The sequence below is a fragment of the Chiloscyllium plagiosum genome, chromosome 1 (genome assembly GCF_004010195.1).
Source record: "Chiloscyllium plagiosum isolate BGI_BamShark_2017 chromosome 1, ASM401019v2, whole genome shotgun sequence".
Classification (NCBI taxonomy): domain Eukaryota; kingdom Metazoa; phylum Chordata; class Chondrichthyes; order Orectolobiformes; family Hemiscylliidae; genus Chiloscyllium; species Chiloscyllium plagiosum.
The window spans coordinates 37,829,568-37,856,339 of record NC_057710.1 but is presented as its reverse complement, the minus strand read 5'-3'; the positions used below and the strand labels follow the sequence as shown (position 1 = coordinate 37,856,339).

General features: G+C 39.4%; 1 protein-coding gene across 12 annotated transcripts in view; it reads left to right on the top strand.

The window, feature by feature from the left end:
• The window catches only part of tcf4 (transcription factor 4), a 459,054-nt gene that overhangs the window by 370,093 nt on the left and 62,189 nt on the right, over positions 1-26,772 (top strand). For all 12 annotated transcript variants that reach the window (XM_043674585.1, XM_043674647.1, XM_043674258.1 and 9 more), the window contains 3 exons: positions 8,312-8,417; positions 15,785-15,918; positions 23,156-23,291. In XM_043674585.1, the coding sequence (XP_043530520.1) occupies positions 8,312-8,417; positions 15,785-15,918; positions 23,156-23,291 (376 nt within the window). The remainder of the gene's footprint in view (positions 1-8,311; positions 8,418-15,784; positions 15,919-23,155; positions 23,292-26,772) is intronic.

The following is a 26,772-nucleotide window of genomic DNA, read 5'->3' as shown; positions in this document are numbered from 1 at the left end:
ATCTGACTTTAACTCATTATCTTCTCTTATTTGCACACTGCTTCTCAGTGGGTTTTTTTTAAGGCATGGGTCAACTACTGCAAACAAGCTCATGATACTAGTTTTTATATTCCCCAAAATTGCTTTCTGCTGTCAGACTATTTGTCTGAATTCCAGCACGACATGAGTCAGAACTTCCTGCAGTTCAACATTGGAAAGACCAAAGCTCTTGCCACAAAGTCAGTTCCCTTGCCAATGATTTTGTCCTTCCTCCCTGGCCTCAGGCTGATGCAGATTGTTTGTAACCTTGGCGTTCTATTCGGCTCTGAGATGGGTTTAGCCTTCATATCTTGTGTATCTCTGAGGTGGTCTACATCCACCGTTCCAACATACCCAAGTCATCCCACCTACACTCCCTTTAAATCCCTATAACAAGGCACTGTTACATCTGTAAACAACTATGCAAACACTTCTCTTGCTGGTTTCCACTTTCCACATACTCTGTGTCCTATTCAAATAGACTCTGATGCCTCTCTGTCCTTCACACTATATATTTTAAATCCTTATCCTTGTCTTTAAGACTGTCCATTCTTTTATCCAATTAAACCTGCAAATGTCCTTCAATCGTACTTTCCCTTTGAATTCTGTTCCTCCTACGAGACATTATTTTAATGCAAATAATTCACTTGTCTTCCTGGTCATTTTAAGAATTGCCTTCATCAAGTGTCAAAATTAGGGATAGGAAATAAAATTTTTAAAAGATTATGCCTTCTGTGACTCCTTTCTAAGTTATTTTTTTAACTGATGGGAATTTTCAAAATTCTTTAGATTTCATCTATTCCAAAATGAGCTTTTTAGACACGCGATCCAGGACTGAATATAGTTATGTTTTGGTCTGCCTTTTCTAGTGGAAGATGAATTGATTTAACAATTTGATTGGTGGCTTGTGTTTGTGTAACTGCTAGGCTTTTATTCTTGGAAAGCTGTCGACAATGAAACCCATTGATTAATTTTAGGTAATACAGGCAACAAAGTGTCCATTTTCAAATTTAAGATGACTTCGTTATAACCCAGGATGTTTTTGCACTCTTTCAAATCAATAAGAATTGTCAAACTGCAATGCATTCAAAAAAGTCCAGAAGCAATATTAATTCTGCACTACCAGGATATTGACATATCTTAGAGTAGTCTGTGAGCTAAGAATTTGTACATCCTCCAAAAGTTTCAAGTGCTTTACTTTAAAATTAAGACAATAGCACAACTTTATATTTTAAATGTGGTAAAAGGTTAGTTTACTTTACAACAGCACTGTTATGTGAGTAAAAATGAGGTTATTAGATAAAAACTAGTTATAAAGACTTAAAGTAAGGAAGGATAAAACTTATGTATGACGATGAAAGTGAGGTCAGCCTTGACTATTATTGCAAGCCTGGCCTGCTTGAAGGTCCTCTTTTGGAAGTGAAAATGGTGTAAACTGGAAGTCAGATTCCACAGTTTTCATAACTTTGTAGTTAAGTAGTTGGAAGTTGCTCCAAACATACCTGAGCAGTGCAGGTCCAGATACTGAGTAAAAGGATCCCTTCTTCCAGTTTCAGGACAGTGGAGGTTGTGGTTCTTGGTAGCCTGGAGCTATCTTGGAAGTTTCTCACTGCCTCCCTATCGAGAAACAGTTGCTGCTTTAAGATGTCTCATGGTGTTAAGATGATTGCCTTCAAATAGCTGTGTCCGGTTCACTTCATTGCAGTAACAAAATGGCTGCAAATGCTAATTTTAATGACCATTGTTCTGCAAACTAATGTCAATTGTGATCGGTAAAAGCAAAGTATCATGGTGACTGGAGATCTGCCATAAAAGCAGAAACTCAGAAGGTCTGGCAACATGTGGAGAGAGAAACTGAGGTAAAATTTGGAATCTAACTCTTCATCAGAGTTCCTTTTTGATGCAACTCACTGCATCTTTTATACATGTACTGACCAGTGAGACAAGTTTCTTGCTAATAGAGAAGATTAAAGCTTATTAAATACTTTACTGACAACTTGCCTCATTAATATTCAGCTTTCTATCTTAGCAAAAGCACTGAACAAGCTATACATCAAGAATTATCGATATGGAAGGCAAAGCAGGTTCCTGTCAACTTCCTCACCACTATCTCCGTGTTGCTCAATTCAAAAAGTATCTCTGGGTATGATCCATCGGTATCAGCTGCATGTAACCCTCTTCAGTAACCTCCAACATTTACCAACGCCTCATGATCCTTCAATCCACATGCAGGTCACTCAGGAAGCACAGAGCTACACTACAGGGTGCACTATAACTAGTTTTGAAAAGTTGCTGCAAGGAAGCTTTAGCAACATGGATTAGCTGCACCTCCAGTTGCTCGCTTGCTGTTTCAGCACTCACTCACTTCGTGCCTATCTGTATACTTGCAACATCCATGTCTTGCCTTGCTGTGATGAGTCATGTCTATTGATGTGTTCAAGCCAAACGCCAGTGCTGCTATCTTGACATGTTCCTTTGCACAGACAGGCTGCTTGTCATGTTTGTGACTAGGGATCTGTCAGGGTGGGATAGATGTCTTGCCGTTGGCTCACTAAAATGTCAATGTAACACCTACAGCATGTGCCAGCTGCCTGTACAAGAAGTACACTGACCATTATTCATTGAAGTGACCATGTTGAAAAGTGGTTAGGGCTGAGACCTCAGTCCAGTCAGGGTGATGTTGCTGTCTGTCAGGGACTCAGTATCATCAGTCACAGGCGCAGTCCACACATTTACAGGAACTTGGCCATGGTCAGTTGATTGATTGGGTGAAGCACAGTCATGGAATCTATCCAACTTCAGTCAGGGAAGTAGGCAGCAGTCAATCCTTGTGGGCCATCATAAGTCAGGAGAATCCTATATCATCAGTCAGGGAGTTGCAAACACAGTGGTCAGGAGTCTGGTTCAACATGTGTAGGAACTTTTCATTGTGCTCCCCTCATCCCAGGACTGGATTCATCCTGAATCTCTGACTGACTTCAATTTGTATGGGAAATACACAGAATAGCATCAGAGAGCATGGTACGCTACATTGACGGAGGGCTTTGTTGCCAGTAAGCAGTGTCAGAATTTAAAGGGGCAGGGAAATGGTTCAATGTGATGGCTCTCCACATGTCAGGCCAGGGGAGGTGGTTGCAGGAGTGAGGGGAGTGCAGGGCTGATCTGCAGAATGAAACAAGGTAAAAGGGGACATGGAGGCTGTGGGATGTACCTAGGGCTGATGGTCTTCACCGTGAACTTTCTCTAGATGTGAACTGGTGAAAAATTCCTGGGACAATACTCGAGGTGTGAGTGTTACTTTGGGTGAAGGTGCGGGATCCATGTCTTCTGTACACTCAGGCATGGAAGGGACAGGTACATGAACCAGACATTTTCACACTTCAACTGCATTTCATTTGCAATCATTTCTTCCCCATTCTCAATGCATGCAGAGTGAACATATGTAAGCTTCAAATGCTGGTCAAAGATGAATTGCAGCAAGGTGTTGGTGCTTGGAATTGCAATCTCAGTGATGATCTGATCCTCAGCTCCTCTTTCCTGCCATATCCCTATAACACTTGATTCTCTCACTAATTAAAAATCTGTATCTCTCAATGCTGAATGTACTTCAATCATTCTACTACATGCCTTGAGCAGCATGACTGAGTGGATGCTGTGCCATTAGGTTGCCAGTGAGGGCAATGCTTCATTGTTCCTCTTGACTGATTGATTGTACAGCAGCCTTTTAAGTATGATGTGGGTGCTGGGGTTTCAGCAGATATCTGAGAGCAATTTCTCCCAATTTACTCTGCCCAGACCCCTTCATGACTTTCAATGTGACAATCAATTCTTCTCTCAACCTTCCTTTCTCCAAGGGAAAAAACCTTAACTTCTCCAATCTATCTTGATAACTAAAGCTCCTCAACCATTCTTGAGAATGTGTTCTGCTCTCATCCCAGTGGCTTCACATCTCTGAATGTGAACTGAATGCAGTACTCCCTGTGAGGCTAAATTTCAGTTTCAGCATAACTTCCCTGTTTTTGCACACGGAACCCTTATTAATAAAGCTGCACGTGCAAAAAATACCCTTTTTGGTTCCGAATCAGTCCTCCTCCTCCTCGTTCCATAACTTTATCCTTTATGTACCTGTGGTAATATAGTAAATGTCAAAGTGCTTCACAGGAACATAATCTAACAAAACTTGATCACCAAGCTGCGTATGGAGATACTGGACATATGTGAGTTTCCAGAACATTCTTTATGAAAGGAAGAAGATTGGAGAGAGATAGATGGCAAATTCCAGAGGCTAAGGTAATTGCTCGAGCAATGAAAATTGAGAGAAAATGAGAAATATGACAGAGATGGGAAGTGAGGTCCAACATTTTTGCTTGAATACTCATAAAACGTAAAATTATAACGCTCCCTATTTTTCAAGAAAGATCATTGAAGCGGCTTTTAAAAGAATGATGCTATGTGAGCACAACTTGATGTAAAGTAGGATATAAGCAGCAGAGTTTAGTTTATGCCCGAAACGTCAATTCTCCTGTTACTTGAATGCTGCCTGACCTGCTGCGCTTTTCCAGCAACACATTTTCAGCTATAGTGAAAAACAGGCAAGACAACCAGAGGGACTTCAGTGTGGCCAAATTTAGAAGAACAAATGCATGAAACAAGGGTTTTAGCCCTCGTGGTCAGAAATGTATCTATAATTGATTTATTCTGGTTAATCAGAAAGAGATGGTCCTGTTGACTAATTGTTGTTTTCAGATTGTTTTGTGTAGGAGTACTCTCATTTCTTGGTCCAAGATGTTAGTTTTATTATCCAAACTGGTGCCCTCCAGAAAGATCTCCCCTCCCTCCCATGAATCAGAAAAATACAGAGGACTGCTGGTTTTGGAGGGAATATAATTTCTTTGATTGTGACCAGAGCTGAGAACTTACAAACCAGTTCTCCTTCAAATAAACAGATGGTCCGTCTTTTCCCTTCCCCTGCACATTTGTTAAGATTCATTTGGAATGAATCTCACATCCTGGAATTATTTCCACTTTTTTTTTGTGAATGCCGTTATGATGCAGAGCTGGAATTAATGCCAGTTTCTGGCACACTTAAAGCTAACTTATGTAACACAACTTTAAGTGCCCATTCTGTCATCTTAATATTAGATTACAGGTGCTCAATAGAGACTTAAAGCTAATATTTTCCTTGAACAGTGGTCGATAATTTATTCAGAATGCATTCTATAAGCATTAATTAACAAAGTTTCCCTTTTACTTTTGCCACTTACCTTACAGTTGGCACCAGGATAATAGTTATATTTACACAGCATACCATTGTGAAGAGATTCACAGGTTGGGTTGGAAGAACTTTATAATGTTCTGGGATTTTAATTGGTGGCATTCGACCACAAGGTCAAAACTTTGATTAGGAATTTCAAGTCATGTCCTGGCCAAAGTCTTTATTAGTAACTTAGAACATAATATGGATTTTCTTTAGGTGTTTCACATGTTTCAAGTCATCCTTTTAGATTCTGCTGTCAGTGCGCCAACTAATTTGCCAACATGACACTTGAGCATTTCTATCCCTCTTTAAGGGATATTCCTTGGTTGCTGTTTGCTTTGATGCAGCTGAAGTGATACCAGCTTCTCTTGAGAACCTCATCTTGTCCTCCATTCCTGAGGATCTTAAGACTCAGCTTGATCCTTCACTCACCTAATATCCATGCACACACAAGCACACTTTCTTGCTGAAATCATTGCATAATGATCAAGGTGACCAGGATAATAGTTATACTTACACAGCATACCATTGTGAAGAGATCCACAGGTTGAGTTGGAAGAACTTTATAATGTTTTGGGATTGTAATGATGATCCTAAACATAATGATCAAGGTGACCTTTATCTTTTAGTCCATAGATTCCTGAGAGAAAGTTTGATCCTCTTCTGTTGACCAAGTGGTGGTGATGTGCAACAAGAAAACCAGTGACCACACCTGAGACCTTTTTCTGGTCTGTTTTCTTAAGTCATAATTGGACAGTGCACCTCACAAATGAGTCATTGTACCTAAGGTTTCACATCATGTAGTAAGAGGAATGAGTTGAGAAGTACTTGCTTAAAACATGACAATGATTCTGCCAAACTACTCATTGTACTGAGCGTTAAAACATTTGGCTTCCTTCAATCAAGGGAACAGAATATTTACACTTCCTCTTGTTGGGTTATTATAATCTCAAATGCATAATAAGCATGTATATCTCTAAGATTTCTCTAATTATTTTAATCATACTGAAGTAACTGAGTACTTCTTGTTTCTGTTGCCATTACTCTCAGTTAATTGATTTTTGGAACCCATGAACTCAAAAGTAGTTAATTCAGTACATATGTGTTGGATTGCAATGCCTTACAGATCAGTGTTTGTGGTGCAAGTTTGTGCATGAGTATCCTAAATCAATGTCATTTTGGCATCTTAACATCATGCCGAGTGTGTTACAGTGATGAAAAGTGATACCTGTAAACATCCTATAAAGTGGTTTCATTCTTTTACTGAATTAGGTATAAATTTAAATCTGATCATTATCATCTATTTTCTCACATTTGCTGCTTTATTTCCACTCAAGCAATTTATTAATGCAAACTCAAAATATTCCAAACTTTCTTTGCTCACCATCGTGGCCAAAGATGCTTTTAGTTTCATGCAGCAGGGTCCTAACAAGCTTCATAAGACTGCACATTATAGGATTTGAATGTTCTGGGAACTAATTTGTTAAAACAAGAGACAGAAACAGAATATGATGGAAATACACAACAGACTTGGCAGCATGAAAGGAGGAAGAACAGAATTAATGTTTCATTAGAGGATTCAGCTCATCAACCTAAAAGATTAACTTCGCCTGTCTCTCCACAGATGTTGCCTGGCCTGACGAGTACTTAAAGCTGGTTCTGTTTCAGGTTTTCAGTTTTTTTTTTGTGTTCAATGAAGGGTATTTGAAATTCAGTCAATGAAATGTGGAAGCATTTAGTTAGTGAAAGAACTCCACAAATTTTCAACTGTATGTGGAGATGTTGAGTAAAACCTGTATATATTTCCCCATTTCTAACTAACTGTGACCAATATCAATTTATTCTTTGCCTGCTGTATTTTGGATTGCTCTCGCATCCTAGAGGTCACAGATTTTGAGTGGAGTCACCACTGCACATTTTCAATATAAACAAGTTCAGTTATTCTGATGGTGTGACCTTGACTGTCTGGATTTTGGCCCAGTTAGCCCTATAGCACATGGTGTATTGACAGTGCAATAAGCTTACATTATCAGGTCCTCTACTTAGAGTGGTGGGACCAGCTGGTTTAGAAGCACAAGTTTTAAATATAAACAAATGTTTCTTTCAAGAATAAAATCAGCTTACTAAGGTGAGGGGGTAAGGAAATACCACAGTTGCAAATGGAGAAACGATTTACCATTTCTTGAATGCTCCTTTTGGCAGTATGTTGATATACTATTTGTTAAATATATGTTGTGTTTTATGCATAATTAAGAAATTAGTGCCTGACAATTGGCATGAGGTAATCCTGTTAGTTTATATCAAAGAGAGTGCTTTTCAGGAAGAGTCCAGAAAGTAATCCAATCAGTAGGTTCAACTGACAGCAACAAATTATAAGGGTTGGCTATTAATATGATCTGAACCTCAAATGCAGTTTAAAGCTTTTAAATTCCTGACCTGTGAGGAAAATATAGTTCCTGTATTAAACAGAGATAAACAGTATGGCTCAGCAGATTTATTCAGTCTCTGGAAGATGAAGATAGACTAGCATGTTGTGAGATATTTTTTGTTGTAATGTACTGTTTAGGTAAGGTCAGTGGAATATGTGGCTTTCTTTTCTTTGATAGTCCTGTATAGAGGTTGAGGTCCTGACCACTGGTATTCTGATCTTGAGTCTGACACAGAATGGAAACAAACCTTCCTCTTTTCAACCGTTGACCACACATTTCCAGCGCTTACATTTTTAAAAGACTTGATTTGCTTTTGTGTCATGAATATGGTTGTAAGTTGGAAGCAGCGATAAACCAAAAAGGTTGCATGACCAAAGCCACCACACATTTAATATGGAGAGTAAAGTGGGATGTGTCGATGCTACGTCTATTTTGTGGTGTTCCCACATGCCTCTTGCCATTTCTCAGTGGTCATTTGAAGTACATCTAAGAGTTGATTTGTAAACATCCTTGTAAACAGTCTGACTGGTTCATTATTGAAAAATCACTTTATGTATTTATATATTTTCTGGAACAATAGATAAAATTTTGCTTTTTATTTTTGCAGGTGTATGCCCCATCAGCAAGTGCTGCCGATTATAATAGGGACTCTCCTGGCTACCCTTCCTCCAAGCCACCTACAAGCACATTTCCCAGTTCATTCTTCATGCAGGGTAAGTGGATGCGAGCCAGTACAGTTGAATGATGGGGTGAAGAAATACTTTTTTGATTTACTCATTACATTGGGTGAATATGAGGAAAAATAACTTGAAATTTGCCTATGAATGTATGTGCTTCTTAACCCACACCCATCCCATCCGTGATATTGTTCATCCATCAACCTGACAATGGACCATATGAATGAGCCATACAGCATTCTATTCCTAATTGTAAACCGGTTTGGTTTTGCAGCTGAACTCTTCAGAAAAACACTTGCATTACTGAAGCTGATTTTATTATGGAAATATTTCAGGTGTATGCAGACTAGCACCAAATAAAAGTTAGGTCAGGATTTCCCAGTCCGAAATCGAGATAGATGAGAAGTTAAAACAAAAAATAGTGTGGGCAGTTTCTGTGCAGGTCTCCTGTCTCTTGTCCCTGACTCTGGTGACTTTTCTGAGGGCAGGAGCAGAACAGGACATGCAGGCAGGAAGGTGAAGTCACCCACCTTGTTAATTGGATGGTTTGAGGTCATTTGGGAGCTCGTTAAAAGCTTGCCATCTGACCTTCCAAGATTTTCACACGGGAGGCAGCCAGTGAGAGCACTCTGAAACTGGCCAGCTGCAGCCTCGTGGAAGACAGGTGACAGCACTGAAACAGTTTTATGTTCATGCCAAAAGTGAAAATTTGGACAAAGCTTACTGAGCAGTAATGAAATTTTACTCACCAACCTTTGCCAACTCTGTACACCTCATGGCATGATGGAGATGGGTTTCTTACCCAATTTCACCTTGCCTCCCAATTTCCACTTCCAATGGGAAAATTCAGCCCTTAATCTCCATTAGCACAAATGTCCTATGGGTGACACGATGACTTAGTGGTTGGCACTGCTGTCTCACAGTACCAGGGACCCGGTTTCAATTTCAGCCTTGCGCGACTGTCTACATGAAGTTTGCACATTCTCCCTGTGTCTGTGTGGGTTTCTTCCAGGTGCTCCAGTTTCATCCCATAGTCCAAAGATGTGCAGGTTAGGTGGATTAGCCATGGCAAATGAGGGGCTACAGCGATAGGTTGGGGGGGGGAATGGGGTGGGGTGCTTTTTGGAGAATTGGTATAGACTTGTTGGGCCGATTGGCCTGTTTCCACATTGTAGGGATTCTGTACTTTAAATAATCCTGTACAGCGCCAGTCCTTACCTTGCCACCTCAGATGCCTTTTAAATGGCAGAGAGGGCTGGTCAAGATACCAATCTGAATATTCTTGTTGAAACAATTCATTGATGTCCGTAGAGAAAAGAAAGGTTAAGATGAAAAAGAATACTGAGAGAAGTGAATAGAAATTATGGAGATTGGAGGAAACTTCCTTTTCACATCAAACCCATCAAGATCTTTTATGTTTCAGTCAGGTCACCTGTTTCTCCAGCACGTACAGGTCTAACCTCTCCAATCTTTCCTCATGGGACAATAGCCCCCATTTCATGTATCGGTCTAGTAATCCTTTTCTGAACTGCCTCCACTGCATTTACATCCATCCTTAAGTAACTTGAGTAATACTGTGTAGATACTGCATGAAACACCTCCTCTCAGCCTCTGTATTCCATTCCCCTCATAATAAGTAAGAATATTCTAATAGCTTTCCCAATTACTTGCTGTACTTGCATACTAATATTTTGTAGGTAAAAACGAGGGCTGCAGATGATGGAAACCAGAGTCTAGATTAGAGTGGTGCTGGAAAAGCACAGCAGTTCAGGCAGCATCCGAGGAGCAGTAATATTTTGTAATTCATAATTTAAAAGTTAGTGATTGTCCATTTGAGACAGAGGTGAGGAAAACCTTTTCTTTTCTGAAGGTTTTACCTTCAGAAAAAATTACCTTCAAAAGGCATAGATTTGTGGTTGCCAAGGGAATGAAAGATTATCGGAAATGTAGAGTTGAGGTTAAAATCAGATAGGCAGAGATCTTATTGAATGGCGGAGAAGGTTCAAAGTGCTGAGTAGCCGAATCTTGTTCCTTGTTTGTAGCTTTGTGTGCACGCAGACACCCAGACCTCTGCAGTCTCTTGCCATTTACACAATGTGTTGCTTTTTTTTCATTCTTCCTGCCAAAATGGACCATTTCATATTTTTCTTTATAATACTTCTTATGCCACCACATCTTTGCTGACTCTTTTAACCTATCTATATCTTTTTGTATCAACATCGTGTTCTCTTCACAGTTTACATTCCTGCCGTCTTTGTCACCAGCAAATTTGCCTTCTGTCCCTTCATCTAATCTATTTATATGAATTAAAAACAGTCAAGATCCTATGCACAACTGTTTATAGCACACCAATTATTACATCTTGCTAACTTATAAAAGCAACATTTATTCCTATCTGCTTCATTTTAGCCAGCTAATCTTTTATCTAAGCCAAAATACTACCCCCTACAGAATGAGCTTATATATTCTCTAATGACATTTGGTATGCACTTTGTACTTGGATTTCCAGAAGATATTTGACAATCTGGCCACTGGAACCTTCTATCCCAGCATGCATTACCTCCTCAAAGAACTCCAAGAGATTGGTCAAACGTGATGTTCCTTTCACAAAGCCATGTTAACTTTGCCTGGCAACTTTGAAATGATCCAGGTACCTGTTGGAACTTCCTTAATAATAGCATCTAAGATTTTCCCTGTGACATATATTAAACTAATTAGCGTGCTTTCTGTTTCCATTTTATTTGAGTAAAGGGGTTGCATTCGCTATCTTTCAATCTAATGGGCTGGTGCCTGAATCAAGAGTTTTGGGAAATTAGAATTAATGCATCAATTATATCATTATCCACTTTTTAAAAAAAAAGATTTTAGATTGATGTCCATCTGAACCTGCACTTGCCAGTCCATACTTCAACAATTTACTCAGGATCACTTTTCTGGTAATTTTGATTTTCCTAAGTAATCTCTTGCCCTACCACTTCCAGGTTAATCGCTGTTTCCAGGATGTTACTTCAGTCCTCTATCATGAAGACTGATGCAAAATATCTGTTCAGTTCATCTGCCTTTTCCTTATTCTCCATTATTAATTCTCCAGGATCAGCTGTCAATAGGATCAGCCATCACCATCTTAATGTTTTTTCTCCTTTGGATATTTGTAGGAGCTCTTACCTATTTTTAGATTTCTCTTGTACTCTAAACATTCCCTCTTTATTATTGTTTTGGTCATTGATAAAGCTAATAAAGCACCAGGTCAGGAAGAGATACATCCAAGGATACTGAGAGAAGTGAACAGAAATTATGGAGATCTTGGCCATAATTTTGCAGTCTTTAGATGTAAGGGTAATGCCAGAATATGTTACAACTTTATTCAAAGATGAGTGTAAAGATAAATCTAGCCACTACAGGTCATTTAGTTGATTTCATTGCTGAGAAAAGAAAACAATCTACAAACACTAATTTTCAGTACAAAATTAACATGGGAAAATGTGGATTGATTAAGGCATGCCAGACAAATTTACTGAAAAAAAATGTTGAGGTAATTTCCTGGAGTATTTTGAAGAAGGAATAGTGGGAATTGATGAATGCAATGCTGTTAATGTGATTTACATGTCTACTAAATGACATATCTTACAATGTCACATGATAGACCTGTAAAAGTTATAGCTCATAGAATAAAACAGACAGTGGCAAATGGATCATGGATTAACTGACAGGAAGCAAGAAAATAGTGTATGTTGAATGTTTTTTACACAGGGGAAGATTTATAGTGGAGTTCCCGAGGTATCATTGTGGACCTTTACTTTCTCTGATATGTATTTAATGAACAAGTCTTTGATGTAGAGGGCATAATTTCAAAATCCCTAGATGGCAGAAACTTGGAAGAATTGTGAACTACACAAAGGATAGTTTATAGCCACAAAAGGGCATTGACAAGTTGGTGAGTGGGCAGAAAGCTGGCAGATGCAGTTCAAATCGAAAATGTGAAGTGACTTACTTGACTTGATAGCAGCATTTACTGTCCGTCCTTAATTGACCAGAGATCAGTTCGGAGTCTGCCACATTACATGGGTCTAGAGTTACATGTCAGCCAGACCACGTAAGGATGGCAGATTTCTTTCCCTAAAGGATATTGGTGAAATAATGTTTTTTTACATTTAGCGCTAACTATGTGGTCACCAATAAACCAACTTTTGATTCCACATTTTTATTGAATTCAAATGTCCACATTTGCTAGGGTGGGATTTGAACTCATGTCCCCAGAACATTCATCTGGTGTTCTGGATTGCTAGCCTTGTAACATGATCATTGCCTCTAGAAATTCTAAATCCTGTGTTTCTTCACTGTAGGAACTGAGTTTATAAATGCATAATTTACTGAAGGTGGTGGGCAGGTTAAGAGAGCAGTTAATAAAGCATAACGTTTCCTAGGTTGTTAATAGCGGCTTATTTTACAGGAGCAAGGAGGTTACATAAAACTTGTATACGACATTAGTCTGAGCTCAGTTGGAAAATCCAATTCAGCTCTGGGTGTCTCACTTTCGGAAAGATGTGAAGGCATTGAAGAAAATGCAGAGAAGTTTCTCGAGAATAGTTCCAGGGAAGAGAAACTTCAGAATCATGAAATTCAATCTGTTTTATTTGGAGAGAAAAAGGCAGAGAGGAGATATTTTAAAAGTATTCAAACTCATTCTATCTGGACAGAGTATGGATCGGAGCATCCGTTCCCACCCATGAACTGATTTGTCAGAGAGTTGTAGAGTTGTGCAACAGGGAAACAGACCCTTGAGTTCAACTCATTCATGCCAACCAGATATCCTAAATAGATTTAGTCCCATTTTCCAGCACTTAGCCCATGTCCCTCACAACCCTTCCTATTCATGTACCCATCCAGGTATATGGGTTTTAAATGTTGATGTACCAACCTCCACCACTTTCGCTGGCAGTTCGTTCCATACATGCACCATCCTCTGCATGAAAACGTTGTTGCTTAGGTCCCTTTTCAATCTTCTCCCTCACACCTTAAACCTATACAATCTAGGGTAGAACTCCCCAACCCTGGGGAAAAAGACCTTGGACTATTCACCCTATCCATGCCCCTCATAATTTTATAAACCTCTGTAAGGTCACTCCTCTGCCTCTGAAACTCCAGCGAAAACAGCCCCAGCCTATTCAGCCTCTCCCTATAGTACAAATCTTCCAACCCTGGCAACATCCTTGTAGATCTTTTCTGAACCCTTTCAAGTTTCACCTATCTTTCGAGGGAGACAGAATTGCATGCAGTATTCCAAAAGTGGTCTCACCAATGTCCTGTATGGCCGCAAATTGACCTCCCAACTCCTACGCTCAATGCATTGACCAATAAAGGAAAACATACCAAATGATTTCTTCACTATCCTGTCTACCTCTGACTCCACTTTTAAGGAATATGAACTTACATTCCAAGGTCTCTTTGCTCGGCAACACGCCCCGGGACTTTACCATTAAGTATATAATTGCTGCCCTGATTTGCCTTTCCAAAATGCAGCACTTCACATTTGCATGGTAGCACAGTGGTTAGCAATGCTGCCTCACAGCACCAGGGTCCCAGGTTCAATTCTAGCCTCGGGCGACTGTTTGTGTGGAGTTTGCACACTCTCCCCATGTCTGCATGGGCTTCCTCGGAGTGCTCCAGTTTCCTCCCACAATCCAAAGATGTGCAGGTCAGGTGAATTGGCCATGCTAAATTTTCCATGGTGTTAGGTGCATTAGTCAGAGGGAAAGGAGTCTGGGTGGGTTACTCTTCGGAGGGTCGGTGTGGACTGGTTGGGCCGAAGGGCCTGTTTCCACACTGTAGGGAATCTAATCTAATCTAATCTAAATTAAACTTCATTGCCAATCCTCGGCCCGTCTGATCAAGGTCCTGTTGTACTCTGAGGTAACCTCCTGCGGTGTCATCTGCAAACTTACTAACCATACCTCCTATGTTCACATCCAAATCATGTATATAAATGCGAATGAGAGGGCACAGATTTGAAGTAATTGCAAGAAGTAGAAATACAAACACAAGAAACATTTTCATGCAGCTGGTGGTTAGGTTGTGGAAAGTTATGCCTGAGATTATGGAGGAGGCAGGTTTAATTGATGCATTTGAAATGGAATTAGGCTGTTACCTCAAAAGTAGGCAAGTGTAGTGTTACAGGGAAGATGTTGGAGAATGGCATTAGGTGAATTACGTGTTCAGAGAGCTCATACATAAATGATGGGCTAAATGGCTTACTGTTATACTGCAACAACTCACTGTGATTCTGAGTTTCACCCTGTTGTGACAGAGATCCAGAAATTAAGAGTAGAAAATGGATTTAGGAAATCAACCTTCCCTGGACTGGGAGGCTAGAGGAGATTTGTTTGACACCATCTTTCTAGATTTAACGTAAAAAGGATGAGGAAAGCAAGCAGTTCTCAGTATCGTGTTAATTATTACAAATATTCTAACTCAAAAGTATTAAATTGGAATAAAAAATAACTACCGTTTAATTTTGTAACAGCCTACACTTACATCATGCTTTTAGTATAGATTTTTAAGCTGTTTCAAAAGAGCACTCCGATAGTGTGATGGCTCGACACAGTATTAGAGCTGGTAACAAGTTTGATTGAAGGAGTTGGCTATTAGCAAGAATGTAATGAAAACAGAAAAAGTAGGAGGGAGGGAGTTCAAGCCCTTAGGGCGTAGACAGCTAAAGGCATGATCACCAATGGCATGCAGCTAAACTTTGAGTTTGCAAGACATTGTGGGAGAAAAATTAAACGTTTCCATCAGTGTTGCGGGACCAGAAGCCTGGAATTCCCACCCTAATGGCATGGTGGGTCTACCTACAGCAGTTAGGCTTTTACAGTTCAAGAAGGTAGATCACGAGCACCTTCCCAAGGGTAACAAGAGATGGTCAATGAATGCTGGCCCAGCCAGCAACATCCACATCGCATGACTGAATTTTTAAAAATCTGAAAGAAAGGAAGATGCACACAGATTTTGGGACCTGGTGTAAGTATGCATGCAGTTTGCTTTTGCCTGTTGACTCCACTTCCAGCTACAGCTCTTGTATTCCGAGCCAGATTGGTACTAATCAGATGAATTAACTTTAACCTTTATACCTGCCATGCAAACTTCCCTTTCTTTGTGATTATTTCTATTATTCTTTTGGCTGAGCTTCTGTTCTTCATTTTTCTTTGTTTAAATCAAGAAGAATTCCACAGATGAATGTTGCTGGGAGGTTGTCTTGCAGTTCCAATTTAATGGCCCATTTTAATTAAGGGTTCATTACCAACCAAATAGTTGCAATCAAATAATCAGCAGGAATGTTCACTTAAGAATGTTTTTTGTGAGCGTTTTCTTTTCTGAAAGACTTAATGTAACCTGACCTTCCTTTCCAGATGGGCACCACAATTCCGATCCATGGACTTCCTCTGGTGGAATGAATCAGCCCAGTTATGGAGGAATGTTGGGAAACTCCTCCCACACTCCACAGTCCAGCAGTTACTGCAGTCTGCACCCTCACGAGCGCCTGGTAATAGTGACATCTTGTGTGCCAACAGCCCACTGGCATCTTTCTTTAATATTGTCGATTCCTGCCCATCAATTTAACCTGTTCAACCTCATATTGTTATTCACTTAATAGAAATTTGGTTTAAATAAAAGCCCAAAGAACTGTGGATGCTGGAAATCAGAAGCACAAATAGAAATTGCTGGGGAAACTCAGCAGGTCTGGTCCTAACTATGGGCAGAAAGCAGAGTTAACATTTTGGGTCCAGTGAATCTTCTTTAGAACAGTTCTGAAAGAGGAAGGAAACAGTTCTGAAGAAGAGAAACAAAAATCTCCATCCTGATATTTCTTATATTAAGCTGCATATAATTTGTTATGTATTAAAAGTTATTTAATTATCATTCTTGTACATTTGGAAACTGCAATTTTTTTTGTTTTTTGCATATTGCATTCTTGTACTTTCATGCACTGAGCAAACTGAGGGTATGCAATGAGGGTATTTTCTCCATGTGCCCAATATTTATGTGGCTGCTGTATAGATGACTACTCAACCACTGACAGCAATGTAGTCAAGCCCTGTGCCTTTGTGTTCCAGCTATTTTGTCCCCCAGCCCACATAGTAGCAGTGCTGTGACCATTTACTGTACTAATATTGCAGCTTTAACTGAGATCAGCACAACGTAAACTGACTATACTGTTTATGTTGCTGGTCCTTTACTTCAGAGGCCTGGAAGATTGCTCCAGAGACACACAGGTTCAGGTCCCACCATGAGACCCAGGCAGTATAAATTCAGTTAAAAATAGAAATGGGTTTTAATAGTCTCTGCAATAAGGGGAATTGTGAAGCTGCTAGATGGCCATTTAAAACCCTATTGCTTCACAAATATTCTTCGAGGAAGGAAATCTGCTATTCTTACCCCAACATGTGAATTCAGATCCATAGCAATGTTGTTGATGAACTACATCCCTCTGAACACTGATAGAAAATCATACTAAAAGTAAAATTGAATAGATCACCGGGGTTCAGGCTAAACATGGTACAATAAAAGCCCACCCACCCCAGTCAACCATATAAAGTCCACCTAACAAATGGGGACTTGTATCAAAGTTGGGAGAGCTCTCCCACGGAAAAATGAACAAAAAATCTGGCATAATCAGATTATCAAGTCAGCCATGTTCTCATTGAATAGTATATCAAATTCAATGGGCTGAATGGCCTACGTCTTATCCATTTCAGCCAATGTCTCATTACCATCCCTGAATATATCATGTTCCATAAGCAGGACCGATCCAATAGAGGTGGCAAAACACGTTAACATTTGTTGCGCAGTGGTGTCGGAGCTTTCAACATTGACTCCAAACCCCAGAGAACCTTATTGGATCAGGTCAGACGTGGACTAGGAAACTACTGATAACACTTTCCACCCTTACTGAAGTGATGTATCAATACTGTACATACAGCAATTAATACCATTTAAGGACACATTTCCACCACCTCTAGCATTAACCCAGCAGCAGACTGAAGTGCCTCACCACGCAGGATACCCCCAAAACAAATTCTATTGCTTGAGGCTTCTGGGTACAGGTGAAAGACACTCTCTGATTGAGGGGCCTGACAATGGGAAGTAGAGGGCCGTGGTGACAGTCACCTTGCAGCCCAGCCTCCTATCTCTGAATGGTATTTAATTTATTAGCCTTCCAAGAAGAGACGTTATGGGGTCTGCAGCTGACATTAGAGATCTCCCTTTGCTTCCTTTATCTGCCACATTGCAATCACTGCTGGCTGAGATTGTAAGGAATATATACACGTATGCCAGACTGGACGAATAGCAGTTGATGAGAGAACAAGTGAGAAAAGAAGATGGAAAAAGTCTGTTTTACCTCATCCTCAACGATTTACCTTTCACAGATCATCTGCACAATGCAATATTGGTTAGACTTACCACATCTCAGTCCCGTCTTCACACTGAGAACAGCCTTTTGTGGCAACAGCACCATTCTAAATTTGATAGAAGGCAGATCCAGCTGATCAAAACTGTACATCTATGACATTCTTTGAGCCATCAGTAGCAGCAGAATATATGCCACCACAATTTGTAGCCTCATAGCCTGACAGATCCCATACACTACCATTACTGTCAAGCTGAGGAATTGATGCCAGTTCATTTAAAACTGTAGGACTGCATACCAGAAGAAACAGCAAGCATACCTAATAATGAGTTACCAACATGATGCTATACTGCAGGGACTGCCTGCCTATTACAAACTGGAGGCAGCATGTGATTGAAGGAACAAAGCAACTCCATAACCAGCAGATCAGATCAAATCCGTACAGTCTAGCTACATCCAGTTTTTACATCATAGACATGAAAGTAGTTAATTGCCAGCCTATCAATCTGCGCTTATTCTTCAGCAAAGGGATGGAAGGTGTAGTAGACAATGCTATCAAGTGCCACTTAGCCATTTAACCTGCTCATTAATGCTATGTTTTGATTTCATTAGGATTACTTAGCTCCAGACCTCTTTACAACCTTTACCCAAACTTGGATAAAAGCATAAGTTGTAAAAATGATGTAAGAGTGACTACCCTTGACATCAAGGCAGCATTTAACATTGCATCATAAGAAATCTTAATACAACAAAAATTGATGTGAATCAGGGCTCAAGTTTTCCATTGATTGGAATTGCATCTTACACAGAAGTGAAATGGTAGTCTTGTATATTCACAGGATGCTGTTGCAGGAGTTCTTTAGGTTTGTGTCCTATCCCTAATCATCTTCAACTATTTCATCAATGACCTTCCATTCACCATAAGGGCAGAAATGAAGAAACTAGGTCACAATTCCACAATGTTCAGTTCCATTCAGTACACCTCAGATAATGAAGCAGTTCTCACCTATGCCTTATGGAGGCCTGGTGCCTCAGTGGTTAACTGTATTGTCTGACAGCGCCAGGGACCCGGGTTTAATTCCAGCCTCTGGCAACTGAGAGTGTGGAATTTGCACATTCTTCCCATGTCTGCGTGGCTTTCCTTCCGGTGCTCCAGTTTCTTCCCACAGTCCAAAGATGTGCAGGCGAGGTGCATTGGCTATCGGAAATGTGGAGCTGTAGGGATGTGTTCAGAGGATGGGTGTGAATTCAATGGGCCGAATGACCTGCTTCCATGCAGTAGGGATTCTAGGAATTCGGTATGGGCAAAAAGTGCTCCTGATGCATATATCCCTCAAAAATGGAATGTAACCTTTCTGTTCTACATGATGCATTAACCCACTGGGGAACTGAAATCAACATATCTTAACAGGTTTACTAAAATAAAAGTAGCTTACATTGAAAATAATCACACTTCCACTTACAATGTCTAAAATTATCAATGATCTTTCAAATACAGTGCAAGTGCCTCCACAGCTAACTCTTACATACAGCATCTTCTAGGATCTATTGACTTATTAATGACAATCTGAGAATCTATAATCTTTTCATAGATTTCACCTGCTAAAAATAACAAATATGCAGTTTCATGGTATCTGTTTGCATTGAACCATCTTAATGCTTTGATGACACATAACATGAACAGTCTGGTAAACTTGGTGTGACTCTTAATTTAAATGGTTCCCTTGTTAGGAAAGAAATGTACGTATACACAGGGGCACATGTCTGTACATCTTGTCACTCAAAATATTTCTTCATTAGTATCTCCTAATGCACTTTCCTCATTCAATTAAAACATTTTTAAAATTTACAGTGCTATCACTAACCAACTCTGCTTGATTTGCCTGACATTTTCTCCTATGGGCTTTTACCTTTAGAACGTACAGTATAGGTCCTCACCTTTTAGGGTTACTCTATTGGAAAAACAAAATCAAAGTAAACACAAAAGGAGTGCCAATCTATTTCTAGTGTTAAAGCAGTAAAATATTAAGCAGATCATATATGCTCCATAGACCCGATGAAATATAGCCATTAACTAAAATGTGCATTTAATTAAGAAAAATCCAAAAGTTCTGAAAAGTTTTTTTTATTTCCTTATGCTTCATTGTAAATAATGGCTTAATTTATATTTTTTGTAAATCAAATACAGATTTTTTTTCGTAAGCTCATGAGCTTCTATTTGGGTGGGCTGCTTGGCGTGGAAAAGTCTAGTGTTTTCAATCTCTGCTCTGTGCCTAGCGAGCATACTGTTTTAAAAAAAACACACAAATGGAGGAGAGGAAATAAGAGGCCATTTGGCTGAGGAACGTTGATTTTAGAGATTCCTAAAATGAAATGAAAACTAACATGCTCTGCTCTTCTATTAACAAAATCTGTAAAGTTATTTTAACAAAAATCAAAATTTCAGTGAAAACTACATTACAATTCTAGTGGACTGTTGATAATTGTCTGATCAAGGGCTTATCTAATCATGTGGGGTTCAGAAATGGGGCTTCAAGTGGTAGAGTTTTTGTGTAAAGGTTTGATTGAAATGTAGAATCTTTCCCACCCAGACTTCTTCCTTCTCATGTTCTTCTCCTTGCAAATATCCGATGTTAGGAAAGTCATATACTGGTATCATCACTTGTTGATTTCATTCTCTCCTACCTTTTATAACCTTCCTACATCTTTATGATTTTGCCATCTTTTGCGTTGAAAAGTAAAACTGGCCCTAAAGGAAACTTTTTTTTTACTCTGCTGTGTGAATGTCTGCACTGTTCTCTTCACATACTTCAAGCCCCATTTGCACTTTGCAGGAACTGCAAACAGAGCAGTACTGCAAAAATTAAAACCATGGACAAATGTGACTTGACATTGGACAGTAATGCACCAGCATGAATATTGTTTCAAATGCATGAAAGTAACTCCATGCAGCTTTAATTACATTTTTTTTTCAATAAATCAGTGAACTGGAGGTTAAGACTTGTAATTAGCACCAATGTGATTACAAACAGCCAGTAATGCTGTCCTGCAACATGGTCCTAGTTTCATCTCGCCATCTCAATTAAAAAGAAATGTTCTGGTCAGATCCCCTATTATTTGTTATATTACCATGACGTGCACATTTTTCTATGCTTATCTAGAACTTTCTTTTATTGTTGCAAGTATATTTTCATTTGAAAAGGTATGATTTTCTAACAAAAAAGATGATGGTCATGTTAACTTTGTTTTGACCATTTCACTGAAGCTATCACAAAACAAAATCTACAAGGCTTCATCAAATAAGTATATGAAAGATTATTGGGTTGCATTAACAAGCTATTTTGCTTAATATTTAAAAGTGAAGGTTGAGGCCTTAGCCTTTTATCTTACTCAGTGTCTTGGTGGTGGAGCTGCCTTCATATGATGGGTTATAGAGGGTAAAACTAAACCACTGTTTCAGTTCTTGGTGGTTATTCAATAAATCTTGAAGGAAAGCGCACAGCTGCAGACATCAGTTGAAGAACAGGAGTGGGGTGGTTGGAAAGTATGTGTAAAGTAATTCTGGTTTGAAAACAACATTTATTAAACGTGAAACAAAAAACTTTGGGGGATATTTCAAATTAAAAGTTTTTGTCGTGTTGATATGGAGAAACTCGTTCCCTTGGCAGGAAGTTCCATAACCAAGATGATACAGTTTTTTAAAAGTTGGCAAAAAAAATGCAGGAGATGAGACTTCTTTTCCCTCGGCAATGATCTGTCTGAAAGGTTGTGGAAACACTTTCTTTTTAAAAATTCCTTCAAAGGATGTAGGCAATGCCTAGGATACCAACATTTATTAATTTGTTGCCCATGCTTAATTGCCTTTCACCTGTTTTCTAAAACTGTTGCAGACTGTGGGTGCAAGTTCGTACAGTGCTATTGAGAAGGGAGTTCTCAGATTTTCACCCAACAACATTGAAGGAAGTGCAATATATTCCAAGCCAGGCGAATGCAGGTCTTGGAGTGGATCTGCAGGTGATGGTATTCCCATGCAACAGCTACCTTCTTCCTTGTAGATGGTAGAAATAGTGTGTTTGGAAGGTGCGATTGAAGGGCCCTTAGTGAATTTCTGCAGTACATCATGCATACTGCTTTGATGATGCAGGGTGTAAATGACTAAGTAGGCGGCTTTGTCCTGGATTGTGTCAAGTTTCTTTGATGTTGTTGGAGCTGCACTCATTCAGGCAAGTGGAGAATATGTGCCTTGTTGAACTTGGACAGGTATTGGGACAACAGGAGGTGAGTTTCTCCTCGCTCCTGTATGGCTCCCGTTGTCACAGTATTGATATAGCTGGTCCAGTTTAGTTTCTGGTCAACAGTAACTTTAAAGATGTTGATAGTGAAAGTTTCAGTGATAGGAATGCCTTGAAAGTTGAGCAAAGGTGGTTTGGTTCTGTATTGTTGGATATGGTCAATATCCAATAATTACGTTGTATAAACGTTATATGCCACTTAATAGCTTAAGCCTGAAAGTTGTCCAGGTATTGCTTGACATTGGCACAGACTTTTGCTGTGTTTGAGGAATTGTGAAAGACATTGATTATTGTGCAGTAGTCAGAGAAAATCCCCATTTCTGACATTGTAGTAAGCGGAAGATCAATTGATGAAGCAGCCGAAGGTGGTTCGGCATAGGACTTTTTTCCTGAGCAACTCCCACAACAATATACTGGAGTGTAGATCATTGATCTATGTTCATCTTCCTTGTATTAGATATGACTCCAACCACTAGAGAGTTTCTTCTTGGGTTCTTTGGTGCCACAGTTGGTCAGTTGTTGTCAAGATGAGGCAGTCAGTCACACTCGCCTCTCCTGTTGTGTTGAGCTCTTTTATACCTGTTTGGACCAAGGCTATAAATGAGGTTAGGAGCCAAACTTTTAAACAGATATCGGATATGTAATTTAAAAAGAAAAATATTGAATGACCAGGAGACAGGGTTTAAAAATAAATTATTTGCTTTATCAAAAGATTGGACATGAAGGAATAAATCATTTCCATGTAACCTCTATGGTTCTATGTGGCTTCAAAAGAATCAAAACATAGGGTTAGACTTTTTGAAAACAAATCATAACATGACTAAATGTTGCATTCCGTTGGAATGGGGGGAACGCGGTTCTAAGACTAGTGTTTTAAACTTTAATCAGATAATTATATGACCAAAATGAACCGAGAAGATTGAGGGATAAGCAAATAACTCTTAAGCCTAACTCAACTCCAGCTCCTAATTGGTATGTTCATAAGTAAATCCTGTTTATATCGAGAACTGATAACATTTGTGAAATTAATACATTTTTTGCTTTTATTTCTTCATGATATATGTATACATAAACCACAGAGCTACCCACCACACTCCTCAACGGACATCAATGCCAGTCTCCCACCGATGTCCAGTTTCCACCGCAGTGGCACAAATCACTATGGCGCTGCATCCTGCACACCGCCTGCTGCCAACGGAACAGACAATATCATGGGTAAGTTATGGAACTTTACTGAGCATTAAGTACCAGCTTATTGTGTTTTTGGAGAAAAAAGTAACTTTGCTGAACGTATCATATGTTGCATTTAAGTACTTAATGGTAAGCTCCTAGGGAGTGTTGCTGAACAAAGAGACCTTGGAGTGCAGGTTCATAGCTCCTTGAAAGTGGAGTCACAGGTAGATAGGATAGTGAAGAAGGCATTTGGTATGCTTTCCTTTATTGGTCAGAGCATTGATTATAGGAGTTGGGAGGTCACGGTAGCACAGTGGTTCAATTCCCGACTCAGGCGACTGACTGTGTGGAGTTTGCACGTTCTCCCCGTGTCTGCGTGGGTTTCCTCCGGGTGCTCCGGTTTCCTCCCACAGTCCAAAGATGTGCGGGTCAGGTGAATTGGCCATGCTAAATTGCCCGTAGTGTTAGGTTAAAAGGGGGTAAATGTAGGGTATGGGTGGGTTGCGCTTCGGCGGGTCGGTGTGGACTTGTTGGGCCGAAGGGCCTGTTTCCACACTGTAAGTAATCTAATCTAATCTAAAAATGTTGCAGCTGTAGAGGACATTGGTTAGGACCATGCAATTCTGGTCTCCTTCCTATCAGAAAGATGTTGTTAAACTTGAAAGGGTTCAGAAAAGATTTACAAGGATATTGTCAGGGTTGGAGGATCTGAGCTATAGGGAGAGGCTGAACAGGCTGGGGCTGTTTTCCCTGGAGCATCGGAGGCTGAGGGGTAACTTTATAGAGGTTTATAAAATCATGAGGGGCTTAGATAGGATAAATAGACAAAGTCTTTTCCCTGGGGTGAGGGAGTCCAGAACTAGAAGGCATAGGTTTGGGGTGAGAGGGGGAATTTATAAAAGAGACCTAAGGGGCAGCCTTTTTCACGCAGAGGGTGATATGTGTATGGAATGAGCTGCCAGAGGATGTGGCGGAGGCTGGTACAATTGCAATATTTAAAAGGCATCTGGATGGGTATATGAATAGGAAGGATTTGGACGGGTATGGGCCAGGTACTGGCAGGTGGGGCTAGATTGGATTGGGATATCTGGTCGGCATGGATGAGTTGGACCGAAGGGTCTGTTTCTGTGCTGTTCATCTCTATGACTCTATGGCTCTATGAACTTCTCACTGCTACTGTTTTGGTGCTGTTGTTTTCTGGCAGCCAAGAGGTTATTGAATCAGTTGATCGTAGCCAAACAGTTAATTTTATTAGAACAAAATGATATGAACCATTAAAGAAATCAGAGTCAACCAACATGACTTTAGCATCCTAGTCATTTTTCATGCGTACATAAGAATTAAGAGCAGGAGTAAGGGGAGGTGGTGCTTTAATTGTAATGTCAGTGGATTAGTCATACAGCCCCCAGCCTAATAGGAACAAGAGTAGACCATTCAGCCTGTAATGTATACCCATTTATTCTTCACTGATCAAACACATCGATGCCCTGTTCCCATACACTATCCCCATAACCCGTGACACCACTGGTATCTATCAATTGCTATCTTAAACATAGTAAAAAAAAATGCCTACACATCATTCTGTGGCAGAGAAGTTCAGATGTTGTTGGGAGATGGGCTTGAATCCCACCATGGTAGATGGTGAAGTGAATTCAATGAAAGGCTGGAATGAAAACTTAACCCAATAGTAACCATGTAACTGCTGTTGAATGTTGTAAAAACCCATCTGTTTACTAATGTCCTTTAGGGAAGAAAATCTGTTGTCCTTAACTGATCTAATCTGGTCTATGTTTGACTCCACACACACAGCAATGTGGTTGCCTCTTAATTGCGCACTGGACAGTTAGAAAACGGGCAGTAAAAGCTGGCCTACACAGTGACACATATGCCGTGAGCAAATATTTTGTACAAAACAAAACCCTCTTTAGCCTACTTCACCATTCAATAAGGTCCTGGCTCAAATCTGCATTGTGGCCTACCCCAATAACTTTCCAACCTTAACACAGTTATCATTGTTACTAAAGGTAATTATGTTTGAAACCGAACAAATTAAATGCATGTTTGGAGGGAAAGAGGGAGAACTGTACAATTATTACATGTTACTTTGAATATCCAAGATATTGCCTTTTGCTAAAACAATGCTTCACCATTTGTTGTCTATGTTTAGGACCTCATCCGTTCTTAACCCCTCTAAGATTGAATTTCTAGCACTTCTATTGTGTTGTAGAGAATGTGGCTTTTCATCTTCATTATGTCTGGAGCTCATTTTATATAATATTTATAAAACTCTAGAACATTTTTATCAATTAGCTGGTTATGAGCAGTGAGCAGAATTAAACTAGCCAGTTTATATAAAACTCAACATAGACTTGGTGCAATAACTAGGTTTTTTCCTATGTTGTACCTGTTATGGGCAGGAGAGAAAGGGGAATTGGCCCCATTTATTTTTAGCGCACAATTATTGCTTCAATCAGAATGTAATTAACTAAATCAAAATAAAGGAGCCAAAGTTTCAAGGTTTTCTTGAGTGAAAGATTTTTTTTTTACCCACTACCCCAAAAATTAATAAAAATATTACATCAAGTGCTCGCACAAACCTACAGGTCACAAGCTTAAAAACAAATTGGGAGGGACGGTTGGTTTTAAAAAGAAGAACAAATACAATTAAATTCTAAAGTTTTTTGAATCTTTGAATTGTAAGTGTGACCTAAATTCCAGTTTTTTTAGCTCTTCTCTTGTTTGTTTAGCACTGAGGAGATTTGTTAGATAGCTTTGCATACTTGATGAATGGTTGTTTTCCAAAATCGCTTTACCACAAACATTTAAGAGTTGAGACAGACTTCACAGTCCTTGTTACCAAATGATATTTTTTTTTGGTGTTTTGCTCTTTTAAAGCAACTTTGAAATACAACTCAGTGTGTATTCTGGTCTATAATTCCAGTGTCTTTCTGAGCTGGCTAATCCACAGATGACTTTCGTCCCAATGTGTCCAGAAAGGTGTCAATCCACTAAGAGATACAGATCAGAGTTTTGCTGTATTTTATAACAATGTCAATTCTAGGTCAGACTGATCCTTGTTTCCTGAGCTCGGTTTAATCCGTTCAGGTGATCACAGCAGCTGCTTTGGGTCAGTATTTGTTTTTTTTTAATTTTGTCATCTTAGCTAATGAAGATCTCAGGACTAAAATCAGATGAAAGTTGAATATCAATATTACCATTATGTTGGTTATATCACCAACATAATGGTAATGCTTACTATTATCATAACATAGCATTCAATAATTCTAATTATTAGGATAAAAGTTATAAAAATATGCTTTACAAGCAACTGTTATAGCTGGTATGAAAATCAGAAATGGGTTTGTAAAGTGTCTTGGTACCTATAGTCTGCTAAAATTCCTACCATGTACAGTCCAAAAGAAATAACGTTTTCTCTGAAAATTTCAGTTGGACTATCAGTCATGAAAACCAAAACATTCCAGAAGATCTTAAAAATAAAATGTTCAAGCAATTAGTGTTAACC